Source organism: Corvus kubaryi, unplaced genomic scaffold, assembly GCF_017639235.1.
Source record: "Corvus kubaryi isolate FWS band 111438036 unplaced genomic scaffold, C.kubaryi_AGA036_p1.0 split1-65, whole genome shotgun sequence".
Lineage (NCBI taxonomy): Eukaryota > Metazoa > Chordata > Aves > Passeriformes > Corvidae > Corvus > Corvus kubaryi.
Window position 1 is genome coordinate 7802619 of NW_024582080.1, and position 25002 is coordinate 7827620.

At 41.1% G+C, this 25002-nt stretch overlaps 1 protein-coding gene across 4 annotated transcripts in view; it reads left to right on the forward strand.

Moving 5' to 3' along the window:
* The window catches only part of LNX2 (ligand of numb-protein X 2), a 59539-nt gene that overhangs the window by 21781 nt on the left and 12756 nt on the right, over positions 1-25002 (forward strand). The window contains exons 2-6 of one of the 4 annotated variants that reach the window (XM_042014360.1): positions 7929-7979; positions 10986-11517; positions 19211-19449; positions 20493-20692; positions 24284-24655. In XM_042014360.1, coding sequence (XP_041870294.1) covers positions 11117-11517; positions 19211-19449; positions 20493-20692; positions 24284-24655 — 1212 coding nt within the window. In that variant the 5' untranslated portion in view covers positions 7929-7979; positions 10986-11116. Of the gene's footprint in view, positions 1-33; positions 283-2895; positions 3550-7928; positions 7980-10985; positions 11518-19210; positions 19450-20492; positions 20693-24283; positions 24656-25002 lie in introns of those variants that run through there. The other 3 variants (XM_042014359.1, XM_042014358.1, XM_042014357.1) reach the window with 3 other exon arrangements.

Sequence of the window (25002 nt, forward strand, 5' to 3'; positions counted from 1 at the left end):
ATATAGAATAAATGAGGAAGTGAAAATTGTGTCATCCCCCACAGAATCTCAAATGCAAAATTTCAGCCTGCTGAGAAGAGATTGGACAGGGAGGAGGAGGAGAAGGTTGGCTCCTTCCCGATGTAGCATGTTTCTGTCAGCCTCTGTTGCTGCAATCTTTTAGACTGTGGATACAGAAAAGTGGTGCCTGAAGTTAGGAATCTGAACTGGTAGGACTCTTTAGCACACCACTCCTTTACCACTGTCTTCCCAAAATGTGGTGAATTGGAATTTCCTGGTGATGTGAGTAGATGTCTTATATATATTTTGCAAATTCATTATTAACTATCTTATGAACTGAAATGCATTTTTCTTTCCTAATGTCATGCCTTTGGTTTTTTTAACAATTTGGGTTTTGTTTGCTAGATGAGTGTAGCAGTTGGAGTCCGATGCCTCCTCACCCTAGCAAGCTTCTGAGCTTTCACCCATTTGCTTGTAGCCTTCTGTGAGGACTTAGCTCTCTTTTATTGAGCAATTTTATTCTAGTTTATTTATTGATTTATAGTTCTATTAATTTATCTCTTCTGTATAATTTCTGCCTATGGCTGCCAGTTTGATGTTTTACATAGGTGCTTCCACTTACTTGTTTTCAGTGTCGGTTTTTTTTTCTTTGATTTTAATTTTTACTACTCACTTAGAAGGTAATGATTTTAAATTTTTGCCTTTGTTTAGGAATGTTACCTTTTCTTAAAGAGAGCGAGACTACTGAGGAAAGCGGACAGAAATGCTGTAACAGCAGTTCTGCTCTTCCACATTATTCATTCTGCAAGAGGGAGTTAGGAGATTGCTGCTTAGTATTTAGCCCCTGTCACTCATGTGAGAATACATACCAGGGCCTGTTGGCCTGCTGTGTTTGTGCTACTATGCGTCTTTGTTAACATTTCTCACTTGAATCTTCAAGGACTGTTTTTCAACAGTGTAACCACCGAAGTAGTTTCTTTCAGAGGACACGCTATAGCAGCCAAACTTTGCACCTCAGGCAGGTAAAGAGCTGCACCATAGAAGCTTCCCTATGTAATAGCTAGTGAAATTCTATATTTTAACATACGTGTGTGTGTGTGTGTGTATATATGTATATATATAACGTGCGATTAGGCAAGCTAATACAGAATGTGAAATAATGAGCTGGCAAACATGGTTAGGGGATTGAGAAGTGTTTTTGGAAAAAATGTTCATTCAACGACTGTTGTCTCTACTCTTTCTTCCTGGCCGTGTAATTACAAGGGCTGAAGTGGAGAATATATGATTCCTACAGCAGGACTAAAAACAAATGCAGGCTTTGCTTCCATATTCTTTGTGTCTGTAAAATACGTATAATCAGACTGGATTTTACATAGTCAACTCAATGTCCACTTCCTTTTCTGAATCCTGTCTGGAGGCCTCAGATCAAGCAGTAGTCTACTGTGTATGTAAAGACCTGTTTGCATACAAAGTATTTAAATGGGTTTAATTTAAGATAATATTTGTATATTTTAAGACTACAACTTCTAGATCTAACATGTTCTTATTATGTAAACTTTGCTGATGTGTGGAGCCATTTATTTTCAGTATCTGTACAGAGTACATCTGTTGCAGTATGACAGGTAGCCTAACTGGAAGGTCTCAGTGTAAAGGTTTTAATTTCTGAAAAGCATCCTACAAAATAATATGGAGGTATTTAGTGCAAGTAATGTTCTGCCTTTTTTGTGTGCCCAAAGCTGGGTCAGGCAGCTGGCTCTGAAAATAACCTTTTTACACTTACCAGAAGGAAAGTTCCTCTTGGAAATTAACTGGAAATTAAGTTATGTACAGCAGCAAAGTGAAATGTCTTCAGCAGACTTAATAGGGAGAGGCATAGCCATCATCCTCAAGTGTTAAGAATCAAAGAACTTGCCTTTATTGTGGAGTTAATTCAAATGACGGCTACTGCATGGCATCCTAACATAATTCCCAGGCATGAGTAGAGACTACTCAGGCATGGCAGTGCTTTTTGGAATGAGTCACCTGCTTGCCAAGGGATGGCCAGAGCCAGCCCAGCTTTCTCTGATCCCTGGTTGTGCTGGGCTGCAGACCAAGCGGGGCAGTTGTGGTGGTGAGTCGGTCACTCTGCATGCAGTACCGCTGCTCATGGGCAAGTTATAATTCGGCCTGCACCTAGGTAACCTGAGCTAAATACTCTTTTGCCTGTGGGCTTAAGGCAGCTCTTATTTTCTTCTTTTTCTTGAGAGTTCTGATGTGGTGATACTTGTTTTATTTTATTAGGGAGAAAATAAGCAGTCTCTAGGCAGGGCAGACCGGTTTAGGGGGTTGCCATAGCTCATCAAGTGATGTTCCTTAGCTGCTGGGATTTGGCAGGTTGAGGCTGAAAACTGAAGCCGCCAGCTTCAGACCAAGTCTAGAGCATCCTCTGCACTCTTTCTGCTGTACTTTCAAGTTTCTTCCTCTGGCCATGGGTTGCCATGGGTTCCTTGCAGGCCATGAGCACTCATTCCTGCAGAGGACTCTGCCTCCTTTCCTGCAGAAGGATGACAGTGTGTGGCTTATAATTTATCTGAGCTGTCTCTGAACCATGTCCTCTTGGCTCTGTCTTGCACAGATCTTAGAAATGCTTGTTTTCTAAGAGATTGGAGCTTTTTGTTGGCTTAGGAGGTAGCTTCATTTTTTTCATGCTACGTCTAAGCTAAAAAACTGCTTAGTAACAGCATAGTTAACCTTTGAAAATAGCTTTCATCATCACTCAAGTTGAGATTGATGGGGGAAACCAGCTGTAACAAGTTGTGCAAGGTGGCATACGCCTGAAGGAAGATATGGGATGGTGTTTCTCCCTGAAAATAGTTAAGTCCTACAATTTAACTATTCAGAAAGTTCTTTCATCCTTTCCACCCCTCCACCCCCAGCTTCTCTCTGTCATCAAAGCTATTTCGTGATTAATCCCAGTGCTGTCTCCCTGGATTTCCTCCATGCACACCCGTAGGGATGGGGGCTGGTTATAAAGAAGTGCAGAAAAAGGGAACATAGCTCTCCGATTCCTTTATTTTCTTTGAATCACTACTGCTCCTTAAAATCTGAATTAATCAAATCAAGTTCTCTCTGTACATATCCAGGAATGAGCTGCGTTTAATCTAGTTAAGTGTATTCTGTTCATCCACAGAAGTCCCCGTTTCAGGGCAAAGTGCGTAGGGGAGGGCTTTCCAGAAGGTTTAGCATCTTGATGGACAGCTTTCTGCTGCCTTCATCTCTCCCAGCAGAAAGGGTGGCACATATGGCAAGGGCTGGTGGACAGATTGCACGGCAGAAAATATCCATGGCAGATAAGCAAATGTTTTACTCTTTCTTGCTTTTCTCCTCTGCTCCATCAGCGAGAAGAAAGCCTCACTGATTGTCTCCTTTTCATGGATTTTTGACTGTTGGGGAACTTTTTTCACTTCCACTGGATATAAAAGGCCACCTGTTACAGCAGCAGTAATTAAATACTGCTTTCCTTATTCTTTTGGTGCTAGGAAGGAAATTTGGTTTTGGGTCTCCTGGCGGGTAAGTCTGCATTTCTTCATTTCTATTTAATTTTGTTTCTTTCTATTTACTTTTTCGCTGCTGCAAAAATCCAGAAATGAGTTTAGGAATTTGGAGGTTTCTTGCAGATTTTTTTTAATGCCCTTAAACCTAAAAGTTGCAAACCTGCTTGATTGTTGAGAGTCCTTGGAGCATCTTGATTCCCAGGTTCTTGTCCTGTGTTTGGGGGTTCTTGCCATGGGATGATTGCTGACACAGAGCAGGATTAGCTCCCAGAAACAGGCACATCCCTTTCCACTTAACAGAAAATTTAATGTACCTCCAGAAAATTGATCTTCTTGCAAATTGTAAAGGCAGCTCCTACCTCTCTTATGAAACATAATGGCAGAGAAAGGCAAATACTTGAGTAACACTTTGATAGGGTGGGCAGCAATGCCTGGAGAAAAGAGGGTGCAAGTTCAGGTTCTTTAGTGGGGTTTGTGCTTCCTGCAGACCAGGACAGCTGACTGGCCATCCAAACCTGGGTGGCTCTCATCTAGCTTGGCTTGTGTGTCCTACTTCCTCCTTTTTCAGCGTTACTCTTGTTCAGTAGGACTGTGCAAAATTTAATCTATAGATGTGTAGATGTATCGTTGTTAAAGATTCATAATTGCCTCCTTTTCTTCTGTTCTGAGATGATTTATCGGATGTAGCTCTGTATTTGCAATAAAGAATGGATATTTCGTTGCAGGGACCTCTGTATAGTCACAGTCCTTATCTTTCCTGTCTCATTCGAGACCAATTTGACGAAAGTAAAGCTATTTTAATCTCCTGGTCTCAAAATAGAAGCCATTCCATTTGTGCCATGAAGATGGCTGCAGCAGGATCTTTGTCTGGTAGAGCAAAACCTTCTGCCTGCTTGTTTTATCTCTGGGCACCAAGTCCCTCTTTCCTGTCATCCCCTGATGTTGAGCATTCCTGGGTTTGAGGTGGTGGTTTTGGGAGGTGGGCATCATTCATCATCTCTCCTAAGGATGGTCAGTCTTGTGCTTCCCCTCGGTTTCCCTTTCCCAAGCATCTCTTCGCTTTCTGGTTGCTCAGATCCCCTCGACCTCTGCAGGCAGCTGTGGGGCAGAGAGGGCAGCGCAGACAGCGCTCCTTGGTCCCCCTGCCTGGCAGCGTCTCACACCCCTGGACAGCAGGGACCCTTAATGTGGCGATGGTAATTAAAGCCCATAGCCCCCAGTTGCCACGGAAACGCAGCACTCCACAAATACGAAAACACAACTTACAGTCTTGTTAATTTTCCCAAACGCTCCTTATTTGTCAGCTCTAAGCAGGGTTTCATGTTGCATCCTTGAAAAATGCTGTACTGTGAAAATACCCAGCAAGGGAATGCGTGCGCACTTTTTTTTTTTTGAGGAATTTCGTATAAAAACCCTCACCCCTGGGGCAGGGAGGGAAAGTTGTCACCTGTGACCTATTGCCTTTGCAGTGGTGATGCCACATCAACACCTGGTGTAGGGCTGACTCCTTGTCTGTGAGGGCATTCTTTTGATGGAACAAAAAGACTAGCAAAGAGGCAAAAAAAAATCTCTGGAGGAATGGTTTTACTGCAAGCCCAGCATTGCCTGATTGTGGTTCAGTGGAACAAAGTCACCATTCAGGCACAATATTATTTAGTTTGAATGTAAAAATTCCAGTCATTCTGCTGAACAACTTAAAAGCATGGAAAAGGTTGCTCATCAGCACAAAAAATAGGTGTATTGGATAACTGGCACGCAGTGACAGTGGGGCTGCAGCTTTAGCAGAAAGTGTCCCAGGCTAATTGCTGTGCTCTGTCCATCTCTTGTAGATTTTTGACTTGGAGCTGCCAGGTGCCGTGTTTTGACAAAAATTTCATTTGTTTGCATTTTCAAAAGAGGAGGAGTCTAACAGGATTATTGCCTCATAAACTTGGACAAGGATTGGATCGGGATTTGGTGTTTGAAGGCAGTGCAGCCCTTGGATATCAGTATGATTAACATAGATATGTAAAGTCAATACATGTTGGATCATTTGTTTGCTATATGGCTTTAATATTAAAGCAGAGATTGTATCTAATGAGCTAGGTCACGCTTATTGGGAGATGGGAAATAACATTTTTCCCCTGTGGTGATGTTTGCTAGCTATTTATTCTCATTATGTTTTTTATTAATTTCTTCTGTCTTTTATTCTTCCACTTAAGCTAGGGTCTGCTTTGAGAACAGTTAGAAGTCATCAGCCTGATTCTGTAATTTTGTGAAGAATACTGGACTGGGAACTAAGAACTAATGTTTAATTAATGTTATGATGTGGTTTTAAGCAATGGTTTTAACCACTGTCTAGTTACCCTTTCCTGGGGCTTATGTCGATCCACTCCTGACTGCTCAGAGAGCCTTTTCACAGCTGTGGCATTTGAATGAAGCAGGGGAATTTGGGAATTACGAGACCCTTCCTAGTTACCTTAGGCAGTCAGGGGCCACGGAGAACAGATTTTGGAAATCCTGTGACATTTTAAAATTAAGCCAACCTTTCCTGAAATCCAGGGTGACGGCTGTGCTGTTGTTCAGAGTTATTGATTGCTGTGTGTTATGTATTGCCTTGCACAAGGTCAAATCTGCCTGCCCAGGACAGGACTGCCTGAATTCAGGGTCACATGAAACCTTCGCTGTGGCTGTTAACAATTTTTTCCATATGCTCCCTTTCCATACTGGAGAGGGATAAGGAAGGGTTATACTAAGGCATTCCTGTGATGCCAGCAGGCAGCAAAATTTTGGGATCTCATCTCCTCTGGGATGAAGAGGAGAACCAATACCCAGTGGCCTTTAATCAAGGGGAAGATACAAGTGGACAGTTTTTCACTTGCATCTGCTTTAAACTACACCGTAGAAATTAATCATTGATTCAGTGGTTAGAGAGATCTCTGTGCAAATACATCCCTTCTGGTTAGAGTTTTCAGGTGCAGAAATGAGATTTGCATCCCAGCCATTTTGGGATACAGGGACAATGGAGTCCTCCAAAGGAACAGGGGTGTCATTCATCTCAGGGTGTTCTTTTGACATTTGCTTTTGGTTGAGAAAATTGTATAGACAGTTGTAAACAAAACAGAAAATTGTGGTATATTAAAGGTAATTTTTAAAGAGATCAGTTAGTAAGATGGATGTTTTGCATAGTTGTTTACTTCTGGGGTATACTTGGGTTTTTTGAACAGTCAGTTAATGGGCTGTAAATCTCTAGGATTTTAATAAGATACTTTAGAAATAGGTTGCTTAAATCTCTGCGACTACTAATTGCAAAATACATGTTTCCATTAACTTCAAACTGGAACTAGTGTTAATTATTTGTGACTTATGTAAAGACAACTACAGTTAAAAGGTTAAATTATTGCTACAATTCCAGTTTGCTTGTGGTTTGCTTTTTTTAATTTTAATAGCGCCCATTCAGACAGAAGGAATAAACATTGTGAAATCTGATGTAGGTATAAAGACTGACATCTTCTGCTTTTGTAAAAATGTGTCGAGCTTCTCCAGAGAATGTTTGTTGAATCAATAAATCAGAACTAGAGGAGGCCTAAGGATAAGGCTGTCTTTTTCACTATAAAATTTCTCTTGCACACACTCCAGTTAAAAAAATAAAATAAAAATTTGCACAGCTGGATGTCCAGTCTTGTCCAGTTCCCAAGTAGATTGTAATTTAAAACTGAAAGCAGGGCACCACCTGCACTATTTGACTGTTTCAATGAAGTCCTGGGAAAATTACTTTCTAGGGAATTGCATGACTTGAATAACAGGCCTGGCTGCCTCTTTTACCCACTTCATATTTTTTATAATTCTGGTTATTTTTCCTGTTTGCAGCTTTCCTGGGCTGTTATCATCCTGTGGAGCTGGTGATCTGCTGTGATAAGAGATACAGAAAATAATATAAGGGATGCAGAAAGAGGGTCGAAGTAGGGTATTTTAAATGGCAGTGCTCTGGTATTGTGGATTTCAGGGATATAGTACTTTACATCAGGGAAGTGTAGTCCTGGCTAGTCATCCCAGCTGTTGCTCAGACCACAAATTCTGTGTTTGTGAACTTTGTAAATAAATTGATATTTTGCGCTGGGAACAGATGGTAAAAAGTCCTTAGATCAATAATGAGTCAGCCACAGCGTATGAACAATAAAACTCCTGGTGAGTGTTTCCTCAGTCATGGAATGGGCTTGCCCCAAGTACAGCACAGCAGTGTGAAAGTAAAGAAATTTTGATTTTTTAAATTTTTTTTTTTGGGGGGGTGGGGGGTGGTGGTGTCTTTATTTATTTATTTATTTTCGTTGGTTTGGGGTTTTTTGGGTAGTGCCAGTGGGATTTTTTTTTCTTTTGAATCTTCATGCTGTAATCCACAATTCCTTTCTTCCACAGCACTGCTGGCAGAGAGGTGGTGGAAGGGTGGTCACATCCACTGCAGAAGAGGTGGTGGACTTAGTTTATATGGCATTTATTGATGGTTTAAACTACCGGGGCACTGGCAGCACCGAGGCAATGTCGGCTGCCACCAGGAATAGCCTGTCTCTGGCCCAGGGTAGCATCTCTGCAGCAAAGCACAGCCCAGGGCATTTGTCCCTGCACCAGCAGCATTCAGACACTGGGATGGGTCAGCCCTAGGAACAGGTGTGTCTGCTCACCTCCTGCAGTGGTGGGCAATAAAGTGACAAGCTCTTGTGATTTCAGTAAGTAGAGCCTGTCTCTGGGTGTACCTTCTCTAAGAGAGAAGGCTTGTCATTATAACATGGCAGTGAATGCCTGGTTGCTCAGTGACTTCTCTGCTTTTACCTTTTGTTCAAAATTTATAGAGACTTGCTAAAGTTTTTAACACAGAAAAGGATTTAATTACAACCTCCTAAAAGAGAGGTATCTTTGACCATAGCCAGTCATAGAGGTCAAAATACCTCATGGGTATATTTACTGTATGACACTGCCTTGTGCTCTGTCACAGACTGCCATGTGAGTTACATTGACTTCAAAGGATAGAAACACTAGAAGCCTTCAAGGAGGTGAATTTGGGATGCTCACTCTCAGGGGTCCTAACTGGATCTCCAGTACAGCAGTGCACAGAATGGTGCTTGGGTTTTTCCATAGCCTCGCTGATGGTCTTCAGCATCCTCATGGGGGAAGGTCAAGGGGCAAGTACTGATATCCGCACTCATCATGACCAGCATGAAGCTGAGGCAGGGGAGGTTTAGGTTGGATATCAAGAAAAAGTTTCTCATCTAGAGGGTGGTTGAGCACTAGAATGGTATCCCCAGGGACGTGGTAACAGCACCAAGCCTGACAGAGTTCAAGAAGAGTTTGGACAACGTTCTCAGGCACACAGTGTGATTCTTGGGGTGTTCTGTGCAGGGCCAGGAGTTGGACTCGATGATCCTGATGGGTCCCTTCCAACTCAGAATATTTTATGATTCTGTGTAACAGGACTTGGTCCTTTGTTGGGATTTTGGTTGCTTGGAGAAGGAGGGAGATTCCTGGTCATAGTCAGTAGTAGCAACAGGTCTACAGTTTGGACAGCACACTCGTATAGTGGTTTTTGCTGCCTCTTCTGCGTGTCACTTTGCTCTGCAGGGCCTGTTGGTGTTGCAGGTACCCCCGAGCACAATACAACTCATGCCATATATTCCTCCCCTGGTGCCTTGAGTGACAAAATAATTTGGTAAAGTCATAAATCAGTGCTGTGTTTTTTCTAGAACATTTATCTGGTTTATTTTGCATTACATAAAGACCAGCCATTAGGTGGGTCTCATCCCTTCTGCATTAATCCAGCAGCATGAATGCAGAGCGAGAGAGCTGTGGTTTGAGCACGAGGGCCCCCTGCGCTGCTTTCCTTATCTGCTCTCCAGTCTTTGAGCTCTTACATAATATGTTTAAGACTGGTTTTTTGACTAATCTCTTTTGGGGTCTCATTTTGCATTCTTAGTCTCCAGCAACAAAGAACTGCTATGTTCTTCCCTTGTGAAATCCTTTCCAGAAGGTGCACATTATCTACTACGAGACAGGGCAATGATGAGCATCAATTTCCATGGCAGAATAGGAGCCTGGATTACAAATTACTATTTAATCCTTTTTGCGTCAAAGGATATAATAATCCTTGTAAAATGTGCTCTAAGTCTTGTGCTTGGCTGTGTGAGGTTAAGGGGCAAAAATCAAAATAGGGAATCTCATAGAATGTAAGACGGGGAAATGTATGTGTTCCACATGAATTTCAGAATATGTTTAGAACTGCATTTCAACAGCCAGAATAAAGATGATGGGCTGATACCTAGACTACTACTCTGCTAGAAAACAGTAGGTCTGTCATGAGTGTTGCTTGCTGAATTGCAATAAAGAATTTAGGCACAAAGTAAGCATTGCTCTGATTTGATTTTTTTTTTCCTTCCCTCGCAAGTGAGAACGCTTATCAAAACTAACAAAGATGGAGGTGTCTTAAGACTGTGAGGAAACTTGTTTTATTTTTTAAATCATGAGGCTGTGTGTGTCAGGCAATGTGATTCTGTAAGGGAGAGAAGGGTAAATAAGGCTGGGAGGGATAAGGATTTAGTGTTTGAAATTGCAGACTGATGGCTGCACAACTTCCTGCCCAAGCAGATATTTTAAGAGGGGCAAAGTTTAATAACATAAAAAGTTTAGAAAATAAATCCCATGGTGACAGACCTACAGTCCTTTCTTGCCATACTGAGTATGCTGTAACTTTGTTAGGTAAAAAGCAAAACAAGGAAGTTGTTTGAAATCCGTAGTTTCATATTACTAGTTTATTCCATATTTTTACTACTGGCCTCTGTACTAAATCAGATGGGGTGTACTGGATAGAATCCTTCTTACTGTGTAGCAATAAGAAGGATTACTTAGTCCTTCTTACTATGTAGCAATCCACAGAGAAAACCTAGAAGTAAGTGATGATATATCTGCAATATTACTAATGGAAGGAACCAGGGTAAGCCGTTTGCTGTTATTTTCAATGCAGTGTATTTAGAACTTTGCTAATAATCTAATATTCTGTATAGTCAAAATCCTAAAAATAGAGTAGAACCAGATTAAAATTGTTATCTCATATTAAAGAACACATTTAATTATTTGATCATATAACCATCATTCCACGATAAGGTATTTTTCTGCCAGCTGCTAATTGCATGCTTCTAAGTGTGACAATGCATAATGTGGTGTCCTTGCTGTCACAAAATGGTCATCTTGCAGGTGAAGACTGTGCACTGCAGCAGCCCTTATGAAGCCGTAAAATGTTTGTGTTGTAAAAGGATTCGTATTTGTGGATTTTTTGTTGTTCTTTTCTATGACAAATTCACAGAAAACAGGAATATTCCCCGATCTATCTAGCTGTTGTATTTTGGTAAACCCAGAAGTCAAATGTTTTGAAGAGAACTTCCATATTTCCTGTAAAATGAATAATTTCTATTTCTTTATTTGTTGTAGAAAATGACACTTGACTGAAGAGCATATATAAGTCACCCTGGAAGAAGTTGCTTCGCTGTGAGCTTTACATGAGTATCCCCATCCTATGAGAAGGAAGAGGAGAAGGATCCGTCAGCCTTCTTAGCTGTAAAATGGGGACTACAGGTGATGACATGGCTGCAGTGGAGCAGAATGCCTCCTTGAACCCTCTGTGCTTTGAGTGTGGCCAGCAGCACTGGACAAGGGAGAACCATCTCTACAACTACCAGAACGAAGTGGATGATGACTTGGTCTGCCACATTTGCCTTCAGCCCTTGTTGCAGCCATTGGACACTCCCTGTGGACACACTTTCTGCTACAAGTGCCTAAGGAACTTTCTGCAGGAGAAGGATTTCTGCCCATTGGATCGAAAAAGACTCCATTTTAAACTCTGCAAAAAATCCAGCATCCTCGTTCATAAACTGTTAGACAAGCTCTTTGTTTTGTGCCCCTTCTCTTCTGTGTGTCAGGAAGTGATGCAGCGATGTGACCTAGCGGCACATCTTAAAAACAGGTGAGCGCTGCAGGTGCTTGCATTGCATTTTCCCTACACCCTTGTTTGTGGCCAGTTTGTGTACCAGTAGAAATTGGGGGCAGGAGAGGGGGAGAGAGGTGGTGGTGGCTTTTAAATTCACGGCAAAAGACCGTAGGAAATGGTCAGTCTGTAACTGTGCACAGGCAATGCACTGGATTACCCTTTTTTTGTACATCACACCAGAAAATAGTGAAGAATGCTTGGTGATAGCCATAGGGAGAATGACGTAGATCATTAGAGGTCTGAAGAAAATGATTTATCAAGAAAAATAAAATACAATGGCAGTTGATTAGGGGGAAAAAAGCTGGGGGGGGGGGAATTAAGAGATGTGCAGACTCTGTCTGCAAAGAGGAGAGAAATGGTGCAATAGGAGCAAGAATATTAAGTTCAGATTTTAGGAAAAACAGCTTTACAATGGTTGGGCACCAGCATAGATTGGTTAGGTGGTAGTTGTCCATTCCCCATTTTTAGAAGTGTTTATGAACACGTTAAACAAATTTTCATCAGGAATAGTTACATCAGAATTGGTTCTGAGGTAGGCAGATGGACATGGTATCTCTCAGGACTGGTGGGCCTTCTCTGCCTGCCTTTAGTCCAGTCCAGTGACACTGGTGACCACCCAGACAGAAGGGTTCATTTGAGAGGTGCACAGACCTTCTCCATGGACTCCTTTCCAGGTCTTGGTCTTTGTCCATTTGGATACTCTTGGAGACCATCTTCAGGTGAACAATGATGTTGCAGAGGACATTGGGAGCATGTGCGTGGTGTGGGTGTGCGTGCAGGCAAGTGCTCTGCAGAGAAGGGGAGAAGGACAGATACCATCTGCCTTGGAAACTGTTCGTTTGCATTCATACTTCCAGTGTGCCCTCTTCCTTTTTCCACACATCCTGAGCATTCTGGGGATTCAGAGCTTGGGAGGACTCTGGGCATGCAGAACATGCAGCAGCCCTGTGGACTGTGGTGAGCCTGGATCTGCCTGGGTATTTTTCATTGTTGTAGTATGGTGTCCATGTCAGGGAGGTACAGGGACTAATGAGGAGCCTTTCTCTCTAGATTTTTATCTTCTTTAAATTCTCCATGTGGTTTCCGTGTTAGCTTAAGCACTTGCTTGTTTCCTTGTGGCAAGTTTCTGATCTAAATGATGACTTGGGGGTCATGAGGAGGCCTAACTATTTCATGATTTATAATCCTGGTATTAAACGGATTCAATTTTAATAAAAAGCAAAATGCTAGCAAGACTGCTGCTAAATATTTGATTCGTCTTCTGGTTTCTCACGGTCATATCCCTTACCTCTTCAGTCCTTTTTCCTTGGCTGACATCTTCTTGAATGATATTAGGGCTGTTTACAACAGGATCATGTGGTTTATTTGTACATAGAACACTATGTATGCCCTCTTTAAGTATATGTGAAATACCCATTTACTTAATGCACAAGGTTATTATGGAATCCAAGTGAGCTGAGTCACAGGCTTTTCCTGTTTGTCAACTGGAAAAAAGCTTTCCGTTGCAGAAGGCTGCTCATTTTCAATTCCTTCTGTTGTCTTGGTTATCTTGGCTGATACACGTTTTGAGTATATGGTGATTTACAGTTTCCAATTAAGTTTATTTGCAAACATCTGAACACCTCTAAATTGTCATTGCTGACATAAATGATGGCAGTAACTGCGTAGTTTGAATTTAATTCTATATGGATTAGTGAATCCAGTAAAATTCTACTGCTGATCATTACATTTAGGAAAGAAATACAAAATTCAGTATTATTGTAATTGTCAGCATTGATTAATATAAACCAGTCTCAACACGGCTTTACATGAGCTGGTTTCTGTTTCTGAGAAAAGCAGTATGGCTGGTTAATTTTCACTGTCTAAAAACCTTCACACTGGGGTTTTCCAGTGTTTTTTTAATTGCCTCCATTTGAACATAAAAGATGGAAGAAAATGTCATTGTATCCACCAGGTGCCTCAGACTGTAAGGTTACCGCAAGATGCTCCCACAAGGAGATGAGAGGCATCAGACACAAACCTGATTACTTCACAGTCACTAATTGCACTCCATGATACCTTGTTGCACAAAGAAAATACTCTTGATTTCTTAAACTCTTGAGTTTCATTACATTCACTTGCAAATTTGGTTTTTAAAGTTAAACACAATGCATGTAATACGATTTAAAGGAAAGAACCATATGAGTAATGTACTGTTTTTCAGTCACTTGGTATAGAAAATGTGTTAATGTTTGGTAAAGTAAGTGCCAGTTTCATTCCCTGTAATCGTTCAAGGCAAGACTGGGTGTGGATCTCAGTGCCATGATCTAGTTCACATGGTGGTGGTGTTCAGTCATGGGTTGGACTCAATGGTCTCAAAGGTTTTTTCCAACCTAGTTAATGCTGTGATTCTGTGATTTCTAAATATCAAAGGTAAATTTATGAGAAGAAAATCCAACAAAAAGTTACTGAGATTTTCTGTGTACAATTTTAATTTGGTTAAATTCTTACGGGTTTTTCAGAACTGAAAAAAGTCCATTGTACAAAAACATATTGTGAAATTCATACAACTTTATAATGAGAGGGTCAGGTATTGTGTTTATGGCTTTTGAGTTGGGCTTTAGCTTTCACCTCCTGTATTTCCCTATGGTAGCTTAAGTTATCATTTTGGATGGAGACATTTTTCTGACTGGGAAACATTGCAGATAATTTTATGTCAAGTTAAGTTTGAACTTTATATAGGATTGCCTTTTTTGGAATTGAAGAAACAATTGGGCTATTCATTGTGTGTCACTCAGCATGCTTAATATATGGATTTAGAGTAACAAAAGCCATGGGAAAACAAGTTGTAAAGGTACACAATTTTATCATATAAAATCATGGCAATCCCAGTTATTTTGGTGTTTATGACAGTGTTGGTGAGTCCTGTTCTTCCCACCCTCTCCTGTGTTAGCTGCAAGCACTGTCCCTGCCTGGCACTTCAAACACCAGAAGTGAAGAGGATCTATGGGATTTAACCCTCTTTTGAGTAAGTGGATAGGCAACAGATTGATAGTTTTTCCATGCCCTATGGGTTCTATCCATTGCTTGAAAGGTAAACAATCTGTGGTTGTTCTCTGCTCTGAAGCTTGTTGACAACGTTGTAAGCTGCTCTTGGGTGGGAGAGAGAAGTATGCACCAAAACCACTCTTTCTTTATTTTTCCTTAGTCTTCTCTGACTCCTAAACCTAGGTAACTCCTGGTGCCTCATTTCCCCCATTTTCTTCTCTTTTTCCCTTCTTTTTTTTCCTGTCAAAAAAAACCCCCCAGACACTTAACTTTCCAAAGCAGCATCAGGTTTTACTTAGAATTGCAGCTGTAAATCTTGCCGGAATTACTGCTTAAGGTCGTTTTGCTGGCAAAGTTTTATGAGCAATAGCAAAGGCACTTGGGTTGCTTCTTTGCAGTCTTTGCTTAAATACAGCTCCTGCTTGGAAAATGATTTAGTGCAACTGGTCTGAGGTTATTTAGTGTGTTTGCTTTTATCAAACCACTAGACTGGGCAGAAGCTGATGGCGTAGGTTACAATGAATTCTTTCTTTTCAGTAGTCAGTGAGCAAATGTGTTTTTCAAGCTCCTACTGTTATTCCACAGAAATACCCTGTAAACTACATCTTAATTTTGTATGAAAGCTCTTTTTATCAGCAAAGAGGGATTGCTGCTAGTGTTCCAAGAAGTCAGCTTTTAAATGAGAAATCCAGCAGACTTGGCAGTAAAAAAAAACCAACAAAAACCCACCAAACAAAAAGAGCCATTTTTCTTCTCTGTCTGATATGAATTAAGAAAAATTGAAGGTAAAAGCTATACTTTGTCACCATCCAGAACTGAGCAGAAGCTGGTGCTAAAGAGGGTAGAGGAAGAGGTGGAATATAAGCTGAAGCTAATTTTACATCCGTAGAATAACTGCCCTTCAATCTTCCCATTAAATAATATCACTCAGTTGCTTTAGCATAGAATAGTTTGAGTTGGAATCTTTCTCTTGAGCGTCTTGTTTCATGAAAGAAATTAAGGAATTTCTAAATATTCTTAAAACAGTCCTGCCTTTGTTCTTGCTCCTAGACAAGGTATTCTGGCCTTGTAGGTAGATTCAAGATGCCATTTCTATAAGTTTGAATTCAACCCTTATTTATGCAATTTGTTTTATGAGAATGTTTTCATGAGTAAAGGAATCCAACCTTCAAAGCTTGTTTTCATCATGAGATGCCCATCTGTGTACATAACTTGTTACAAGATTAGTCCAAAATGCTTTTTATCCCAGATATTTGGTATTAGTGACAGTGTGCACCTCTGGAGATTTATTGGCACTTTGTAACTGTTAGAACTGCTGTATGGTTTTGCTGTTTGTGAATAATACATTCTTACTGCCAGTAAAAATCTTTTTATGTTGCAAGTGAAAAGGAAAAATCTCCGTTTAGATCTGCTTGAATACCAGTACAGGGCTTGGCTGCTTGGTAGGCAGCATGCTGTGTTTAAAGACCTAGAAACTGGCATCCCATGAATTAATGTCTCCACTAGACAACTACTTTTTTGGCAATGCAGTTGCACTATACTAGACTGAAATTCAGAGTCTATTGCAATTACTGGTTAATTTGGGGTAGAATCTGTGGGGTTTTCCCCTTTTTTGCCTCATACAGTGCTGCGCAAAAGGGATTCCGCTGAACTGAGTAGGTGTGCTCAGGAGGCTGTTTACATTTCTTGACGCTAGCTTTTGAAATGATAATTAAACATCATTGGCAAAAATAAACCTCAAATCTATTTATATTTTGTGTGATGACTTTCATCAGCTGGCAGGTAATGATGGGAGAATGTGCTCTGTGAAGGAGGGTGGAGGAGGACCTGGCTGTGGTTTAGGAGGCTTTGACAGAAATAGGACACTTCCAGGGATGAGTTTCATGCTGTCCTGGTTTGACACAGCTTAAAAAAACCCAAAACTCCAAGGTGTGCTTTGCCACCTCGAGCAGGTCTTTTGAGCTCCTCAGGCCTTGTGAGATGGCTGAGTCAGAGTCAACAACAGCACAGTGGTTTGGTAGGTGGTACCTAAGGAAGTATCTTGCTCTCGGAAGTAGTCCAGTAAGGCTGGACTCTGATGTCAGGCTCAGTGGGATTGAAGCGTGGTTCTCTGACAGTGTTGGTTTCTGTTCATTTGCCTCCTTGCTGAAGGAGCACCACTTTTATAGCACAGCAGTTCAGGGACAGCAAGGACACACGGCTTGGGGTGGTTTTGTCCTAAATTCTTGTGAATCAGTGTGTGAGAGCATGTCTGTCAGAGCTCCCAGCAGACAAAAGGTTTTCTCTGCAAGAGCATTTACCCCTTGCTGTGTTGCTGCCGAAGTGAGTGATGTTGGAGACTGTTCCTTTATTTTATTTTCTTTCCCCGTTGACCGTGTTAAGATTTGAGGGAGCATGTGGCTAACCCGTCAAGTTAAAGTATGTTAGAAATACTGAGGGAAGTGATAGCATCCTTATTTTTCTTGGTCTTTTGGGACTTTTATGTTGAGGTTTGCATTGTGAAATGGTCGGTGATAGAAATTTCCTGGTGATTTTCACCTGTAATTATGTGTCTCTATCACCAGACAGATATATTGGCCAGTCAGTCCCACTGTGCCAGTGGTTTTCTGTAGTAAATACTGTCTGGGCAGAGCCAAGAGATAGGGTTGTGTTCCATCATTAAAATAATAGAAACATTTTCACAAAGCAAAACCTGTCAAATAATTTTCATCTTTCATGCTTACACTTTCTTAGCTTTGAAGAACCAAATGACCAGCAGTTGCTTTGGGAAAAGCCCCAAGGAATTATTTCTGAAATGCATCATGTCATAATGTGAACTGTCTCTAATGTATGGTTTTTTGCATATTTCAGAGCATATTTGATTACCTTTTTTCTTTTCTTCTAAACATGGAGAAGGCAAAGCTCCAGGGAGGCCTTATAGCACCTTTCAGTATCTAAAACGGATGTAAGAGGGCTGGAGAGGGATTTTTTTGTAAGGGCATGTAGTGATAGGTCAAGGGGAATGGCTTTAAACTGAAAAAGGGTAGATTTAGGTTAAATAATAGGATGAAATTCTGTTCTGTGAGGGTGGTGAGGCACTGGAAGCAGTTTCCCAGAAATCTGCGGCTGCCCCATTGCTGAAAGGGTTCAAGGACAGGCAGGATGGGGCCCAACCACAACCATTTGTATCGTTCTATGTATATCGAAAAAAAAAAATAGGTATCATGTATTTACAACATGGCTGGGGGTCACAAAAGCTTTATCAACATTCTTTGGATCTGAAAACTTTGTTAGCAGGTTATCTTCAAAATCCCTGCTGAAACAGTCTAACCATATAATTACCAAATCCCTTTTACAGAATGTCAGAACAGAGTCATGATTCTCAAAACATTCTGGTTTAACAAGTTAGGATGTCATTAGGCTTCTGCTGTCTTTTACTCTGTTGACACATTTCTTCTCTTGCAAAAATAAATAATTTCTTCTTTTGTTATAACAATCTGCCAAATTCTCAAACACTGAGTCCTTTCAAGAATGTGATTCCTTTTTTTCTGGCACTGCTACAGTATGAGTGTTTTTTAGGTGGTCAGCACCTTCAGAAGCAGGAACTTTAAGGACATCGAATACTGTAAGACGTGATTTATCAGACACTGGCAGAACTGTCACAGAGGCATATGTAAGATTGATGTCCACATCTAATTATGTACCTGTAAGTGCAAAATGATTCGATAAATGAAGACTTTCCATGAATTTGCAACATTGTGGCCCTTTTATGCAATAAACTATTGGAGGCTTTTAAACATAACCCAAAAAAAAAAAAATACTGCATTAAGAGTAATGGAAACTCAAAAAACTGAGTTTGTAGTGAGAAGCATCAAATGCTGAGGGAGCATTGCTGCATCAGGGAAACAAAAAATTGCACCTCCTATGTGAAGTCAGAAATTAAAAACAGGAGACAAGGAGGGAGATGTAAACGCCTTCTACTGGTCCAAGAGGAGATGATGAACAGAGCTGTTACTTTTGCTAAACCTTTCATACAGATTCCTAGACAAGCATAATTTTCTTTCAGTATTTCAACGCTTAGATTGCAATATAGGTAAAATTTTCATCTCTTTAATCCCTTGAATGAGCCCAGGAAAATATGATGCTTACTTCTTCTGGCTTACTAAGGTGAAAGGAGATGGCTTCAGTGGGTCTCCAGTTGTGTCTTGGAACAGGGCTTCTCTTCTGTGGATTTTTTTTGACCATCCTGTTTAATCTTTCCAGCAAGGTTATCTTCCAGAAATTGAAATGTACAGAATCCACCTTCTAGTGGAAGGTGTCCCTGTCCATGGCAGAGGGCTTGAACTAGATGATCTTGAAGGCCCTTTCCAACCCAAACCATTCTATGATAACAGAGTAAGTCCACATTCAGAAGGTGTTATAGCACATTGAGTTCATGGCCAAAAGACTACCTAATAGAAGTTTTGTGAGGAAAGCAGTAATGGGGTTTTGTCCACTAAAACATATTTTGGCCTTAAAATTCAGTGTGTTTAATATTTTTTTAAGGCTGTGTTTAAAGCTGTGGCTTTGAAGAAGACTAATTTAATTTGATGAAGTACTTGGGCATTTTGTGCTACAAATAGGGCTGCAGACTTGAACCATGATACAAATGTTGTCTTCACAGGTGTCCTGGGGCTTCCCATCGGAGGGTTGCTCTGGAGAGAAGGAAAACGAGCAAGCTGCAAGCAGAAGCAGAGGGCGAGAGTGGTCTCGGCGGGCTGGAGCAGCCCAGCAGTTTATCTCCGGACGCTGATCAGGGAATAGTGCCAGCTGAGCAGAGCTTTACCTCACCCGCCCTTCCCGTGTGGACAGATGAGCCCGGCATCGACAATCCGCCTTTTGAAGAGAACACAGTAGCAGACAGTATGTCATCACTTATCTTCTCAAGTCTCTTTTATCAGATGTGGAAACATTTGTGGTGTCAGAGCTTGTCTCTTACCAACTGTGAATGTGCACCTTCGGCTCTTTTCTTCTTTGCAGTTTCTAGAGAAATATTAGTGGGTTTCGATTATGTGCAAGTTTACAACTGAGATAAAGTCACAGGAAGGAAAGAAATATCTGAGTGTGTGCCAGCTACTGTGGTGCTATATCATTTATTGTGTCACGATGCAGTAGTTCTTGTTAATCTGCTAGTGGAACTGGCCTCACAAGTGAGATAGAAAGAGTGTAACCTTTGTAAAATTACAAAAGTTGTTTTCTAAGATGAGATTTGGTTTTCCCTCTTTACCCTTTCCCCCCAACTGGATCAACAGCCTTCCCACAGATGGAGCGCTGTCCTGCTCGAGAAAATAGGCAGCTGAGTTACTCCTGCATCCAGCTGCACCAAATGAGCAGTAACACCTTTAGCATCTGGGATTTTCGAGAGGAAGTGCTGAGCCTTACCACAGAGGAAAATGGTCCTGTCCCCTTTCCTCTATATTTGCCATCCTTTAGCATTCTCCTTTTCCCTTTTTAGTCGTATCCATGTTTGCTTCAGAAATGGGCTCCTTCAGTTAACCCAGTAACTCAACAGCAGCTCCTAATGCAATTGCAAGACAAAGAGGTTATCGTGGAGTAACCCCTAAAATACATTTTTATCCTCATCACCAAATGCAAATCCCCAGGTGACCCAATGAAGTATATGAAATTTATTATAAAGGATGGGATCCAAAGGGTTCAGAATATCCTATTCCAATCCAAATGACCCCATTTCAGGAAGCATGGATGCTGCTAAGTCATTAGAGAGCTGTTTCTAACAAGCATGGGGTTTCAACAAGTAGTGGAATGGACTCATTTGCACTGGTTTAGCTTTTTGTTAAACTGCTGCTTTGTGACCTGTCTACATTATCTTTTGGTGATTTATTTTATTGAAAGCGAATGAGGTAGAAAAGATATTAATTGTCTTTCTTTTTAAAAATAATTGGCAGCAAATCAACAGCCACCTACCTTGCCTGAAGGAGAGATCACTACTATTGAAATTCATCGGTCCAATCCTTATATTGAATTAGGAATTAGCATAGTGGGTGGCAATGAAACACCTTTGATCAACATTGTCATTCAAGAGGTTTATCGAGATGGGATCATTGCCAGAGATGGAAGACTTCTTGCTGGAGACCAAATACTTCAAGTATGGAACCTAATTACGTATTCTGTCTGCTTGCTTTCTATTCACTCCTTGCAGAATTGTTGTTAAAATGAGATGGAAGATTTTCCTTGTCAGACTATGTTGTGTCAATGTTAGCTTTGCAATTATCAGTTGGAAAGCAAATTAATATTCAGAGCAGAGCCTGTTGTTCTAGCACTTTTGGCTATCATGCTTTATGTTGTTTGTCGGACCAGTCTCTGGCATTATCTTTCCTCCCTAACATCTGTTGTCAACGTTTAAAATACAAGTTTATTTTTCTGTTTTTAAATGTTGTGGGACTTGGTCCTTATTTCAACTTTATGCATGCATTCCGAAGGAGCCCAAGGTTATTTCTGGCTAGCAAGTTGGCATAACTTGTCCTATGTAAAAAGCAATTTGTGGATTGTAAGGCTGGCTTCATCTAAACTGTTATTTTAATCTGGCTTCACTCTTGCCTTCCAAAAGCCGAGGCAGTTGACCGGCATCTTTCAGTATGTATAAAAGACTCAGTGATAGCCTTCAATGGAATGATTTAAAGCCAGGTGCTGTAAGTGTTTAAAGAAAAAAAATAAACAAAATGTAAGTTGGTTTTGATTGATTGGGTATTTTTGTTTTGGTTTTAAGTAATTAGCCACAGGCAGTAGAAAAAGATAAAATTCTATTAATTTTGAAGTTTAAATTTTTATATTTGGGGAAGGGGTTGTTTATAGGACACTTCAGAATGACAGTAACTGCGTGCTGCATAAACAGAACAGTCATCCAGCTTCTATTTTTAATCATTCCACCTGAAACAAATATATTATTGTCAATTCAAAATTACTTCAGTAAGAATGTTTGCTTTTGATCTGGCAGCCTAAGATCAGTCCAAATGTGGTTGTAAGCCTTCTTCATTTCACTGTTTTGAAATCAAGCCGATAGAAGTAGCTTAAATACAGTAGTTATCCTTGGAAGGAAATCAGTTTGCACTTCAGAAAATAAAGTCTCTTTTGAGAAATGTGCCTTTTTCCTCTCTTGGAGTGTAAGCATAGTGGCTGGCCAAGAAAACAACCCAAGAGGTTTCCAAGATGTTGCCTTTTCAACAAGTAATTGCAGACACTGATTGAATGCTGCCTCATTTACTTTTATACTAAGGGCTCTACTTGTTTGACAGAATAGGGAGCTTGAGTTCCAGTGAAGCTTTGGAAATTCCTGCTGTTTGGGCAGGTGTCAGTTACAGTTTCCAAAGCCATAAATGGCAGTGAATTGACTGTAAATAGGAATTCACGAACTGCAGTGAGTCTTCCCTATCAACATCCTGGCAGTGGGGCTGTCAGATGCTAAGTGGATGTCCACGAGAGTCGTCCTCTCATGCCAAGGGAGAGGTACAGAGGGCAAAACGTAAATTTTTAGGGGAGCTAGAATAGCTTTATTTCTTTGAATTTACCTGTGCAGGTGCTGAGCTGTTGTATTAAAATGATCAGGTTCAATCTCTGCCATCTGTAATTAGGTGCACTTAGGTGCAGCTCAGCATGCACACTTTGGTTGGATATCTCTGAAAATGTTTTCCAGGGCTTTTATGAGCTGTAAAGGTCTAAAAGAAAGAGCCAGAAAGGACTGTGAGATGAAACTCAGCATTTTCTTGCCCAGTCAGACAAGAAGTATTACCCTTTTAAGAGCTGTGGGAACAGCATTTAGTAACAGCTACATAAAAGCTTGTGTTGTCTGCAAGGTACAGATAGGTGCCTAACATTTTCCAAGTGCTCTACAAATTGTCGCTTTTTTGTGCTGGACTGTGACTGTAATTCATGTGAAGCATGTCCTAATGAGAATCTCTTTCCCCAAGAAGTGATAAGGCTGTTGTATTCTGAAATTTTAAACTGCCTTTTAGAAAGAAGAATTACATTTTATTGCATATATTCTTCTTTGCCCTTTGAGTGCTCCTATATTTTATGTTATTTACTTCAGCTAACTACAGTTAAAAATAAAAATGGATTTAATTTAAGGGTTTTGCTGGATGAGCCCTAGTGGTTTTTGCAGGAGGCAGCTCTAAATGTTATTTCTCCTAGCTGTGCCTCTTTTCCCTCTGCCCAAGGTTTACAACCTGTCTCAGGGCAGTAGCAGAGCAGGACACCACCGTGGTTCTGTCTGAGCTCATGGTGCTGCCAGCAGCTATGGCTTTGTGCTGGGTTTTGGGCTGGAGGTGGCTCAGGGAGGGGGCAGTACCCCTTTACCATTTGGAAACCACCGCAGCCAAATGGTTTGGCACAGACTTCTGGGAGCCCCTGAGCTCAGATGTGTGATGTAAATGTGGCAGCTGTTGTACATTACTTCGTATATTTAAAAAATTTTAATATTGCTATTAGATGGTGAGAAGCTGCATGCTTGTTTTTACTTAGGTTGCAATGGGGAGTATTGAAAGGCTTAGGTAAGGCACATCAATCAGTATAGACCATGTGGTGTTAGTTTCTATCTGCTGAAATTGGGGGGCAGGGGTTCCTCCACCAAGGCTCAATAATACGTGCTAAGGATGAAATTCTAGTGTTGACTTTAAACTGTTTTTTACAAAACAAGGCAAACACAGCTTTTGTGCTTAATTTTTTTCATGTTCGTCTTTTCTGCCAAATCTCATTGCACTGTCAGTTCTTATTTTTACAGTGCAGGACATGACTGAAGATTACTGATCTTTGTATCAGTGGGCCATACAACAAACACAATTCTTAGTTGTAGGTAGAGAAAGTTAAATCTGTTTTTCATTTACAACTGGATTTTGTGTGATACAGGTTATAAGTCTGAAACTCTGACCTAGTTGAAGTCTGTAGAAAATCTAAGTTCATGTTAAGACTTGAGAATTAGTACAACTACCTTTTTTCTACTGTCTTAATGAAGCAATTTCATTATTCTGGATTTCAGTTTTTTTAAATGTTTTTTTCACAAAATGCAAGTATGGCGTATTGTAACACACAAGCTTTCTTCAGAGATTTGGATGCATTCTTTTTATAGCTATTATGTTGCAGTTTTAAGTGATGCTGGGCTTGGCACTGAAAGTACATGCCATGTTCTTCTCCTGGGGAGCAAACAGTGTAAAGATCTAAGGAAGACAAGTATAGGAGACCAAGAGGACAGATGGCAGAGGGTGTTAACTTTTGAGGACATGTTGTCACCTTTGTGGGAAAAGGCCTAAAACAGTGCTAGGGGAAGCTTAGGTTGGATATTAGGAAAAATTTCTTCGCAAAAGGGTTGTTAAGCACTGGAACTGGCTGCCCAGGGAAGTGGTGGAGTCACCATCCCTGGAGCTGTTTAGACATGTAGGTATGGAACTTGGAGACATGGTTTAGTGGTGGAGTTGGCAGTGCTGGGTTAACATGTGGACTTGATGATGTTGAGGATCTTTTCCAACCTAAAAATAAAAATGTGTAGATTGAGCATCCAATGTGAGTTTGCGGGAGAGAATGGAAGGACAAGAGAGGAAGCCTAGTAGGGTCAGACATGTAGGTTGCTCCAAGGCTGGTTTTGCAGTGAGTGCATTTACTTTGGAAAGGGCTTATTTCCATAACCAGGAACAACTAAACATACGAAAACATCGCTGTGACCTTTTTTTGCTGCTGTTGTTTGCAGGTCAATAGCTTTGACATAAGCAACGTGTCCCACAACCACGCTCGAGCCGTGCTGTCGCAGCCGTGCTCGGTGCTGCACCTGACGGTGCTGCGGGAGCGGCGGTTCGGCAGCCGCACGTACACCCACGCGGACGCGCCGGGCTCCGGGCGGGACGACAGCTTCCAGGTGACCCTGCACAAGCGCGACTCGAGCGAGCAGCTCGGCATCAAGCTGGTGCGCAGAACAGATGAGCCAGGAGTTTTCATCCTCGACCTTTTGGAAGGGGGCTTGGCTGCTCAGGACGGCAGGCTCTGCAGTAATGACCGCGTGCTGGCCATTAATGGACACGACTTGAAGCACGGCACACCGGAGCTTGCTGCTCAGGTTATACAGGTAATTTGCTTTCCCTGCCTGAGCCCTTAGCTCAGCTTTATTTCTTGGGCAAAGCCTGGGCTGGAGTCTGTTCCCAGGCAGAACAGCTTGTGTGAGGCCTAAAAGCCTGTGTCAGTGTAATTTACAGTGATTTATGTTCTGAAAATAATAGTGAAGAACAGGATCTGCTTTGGCACCTACCAGATGAACTTCACCCCCTCAGAAGTGAAAAATGCATTAGTCTTCCCTGGAATGCAGCCTGAAGATTAGAAGACAGCTCATGTGAGCAAGGAGAGTAGCCTATTGTAGCCTATTGCTTAGCAGGGAAGAAAAAAAAAAACCAGGATTATTATTATTCTGTTTATGTA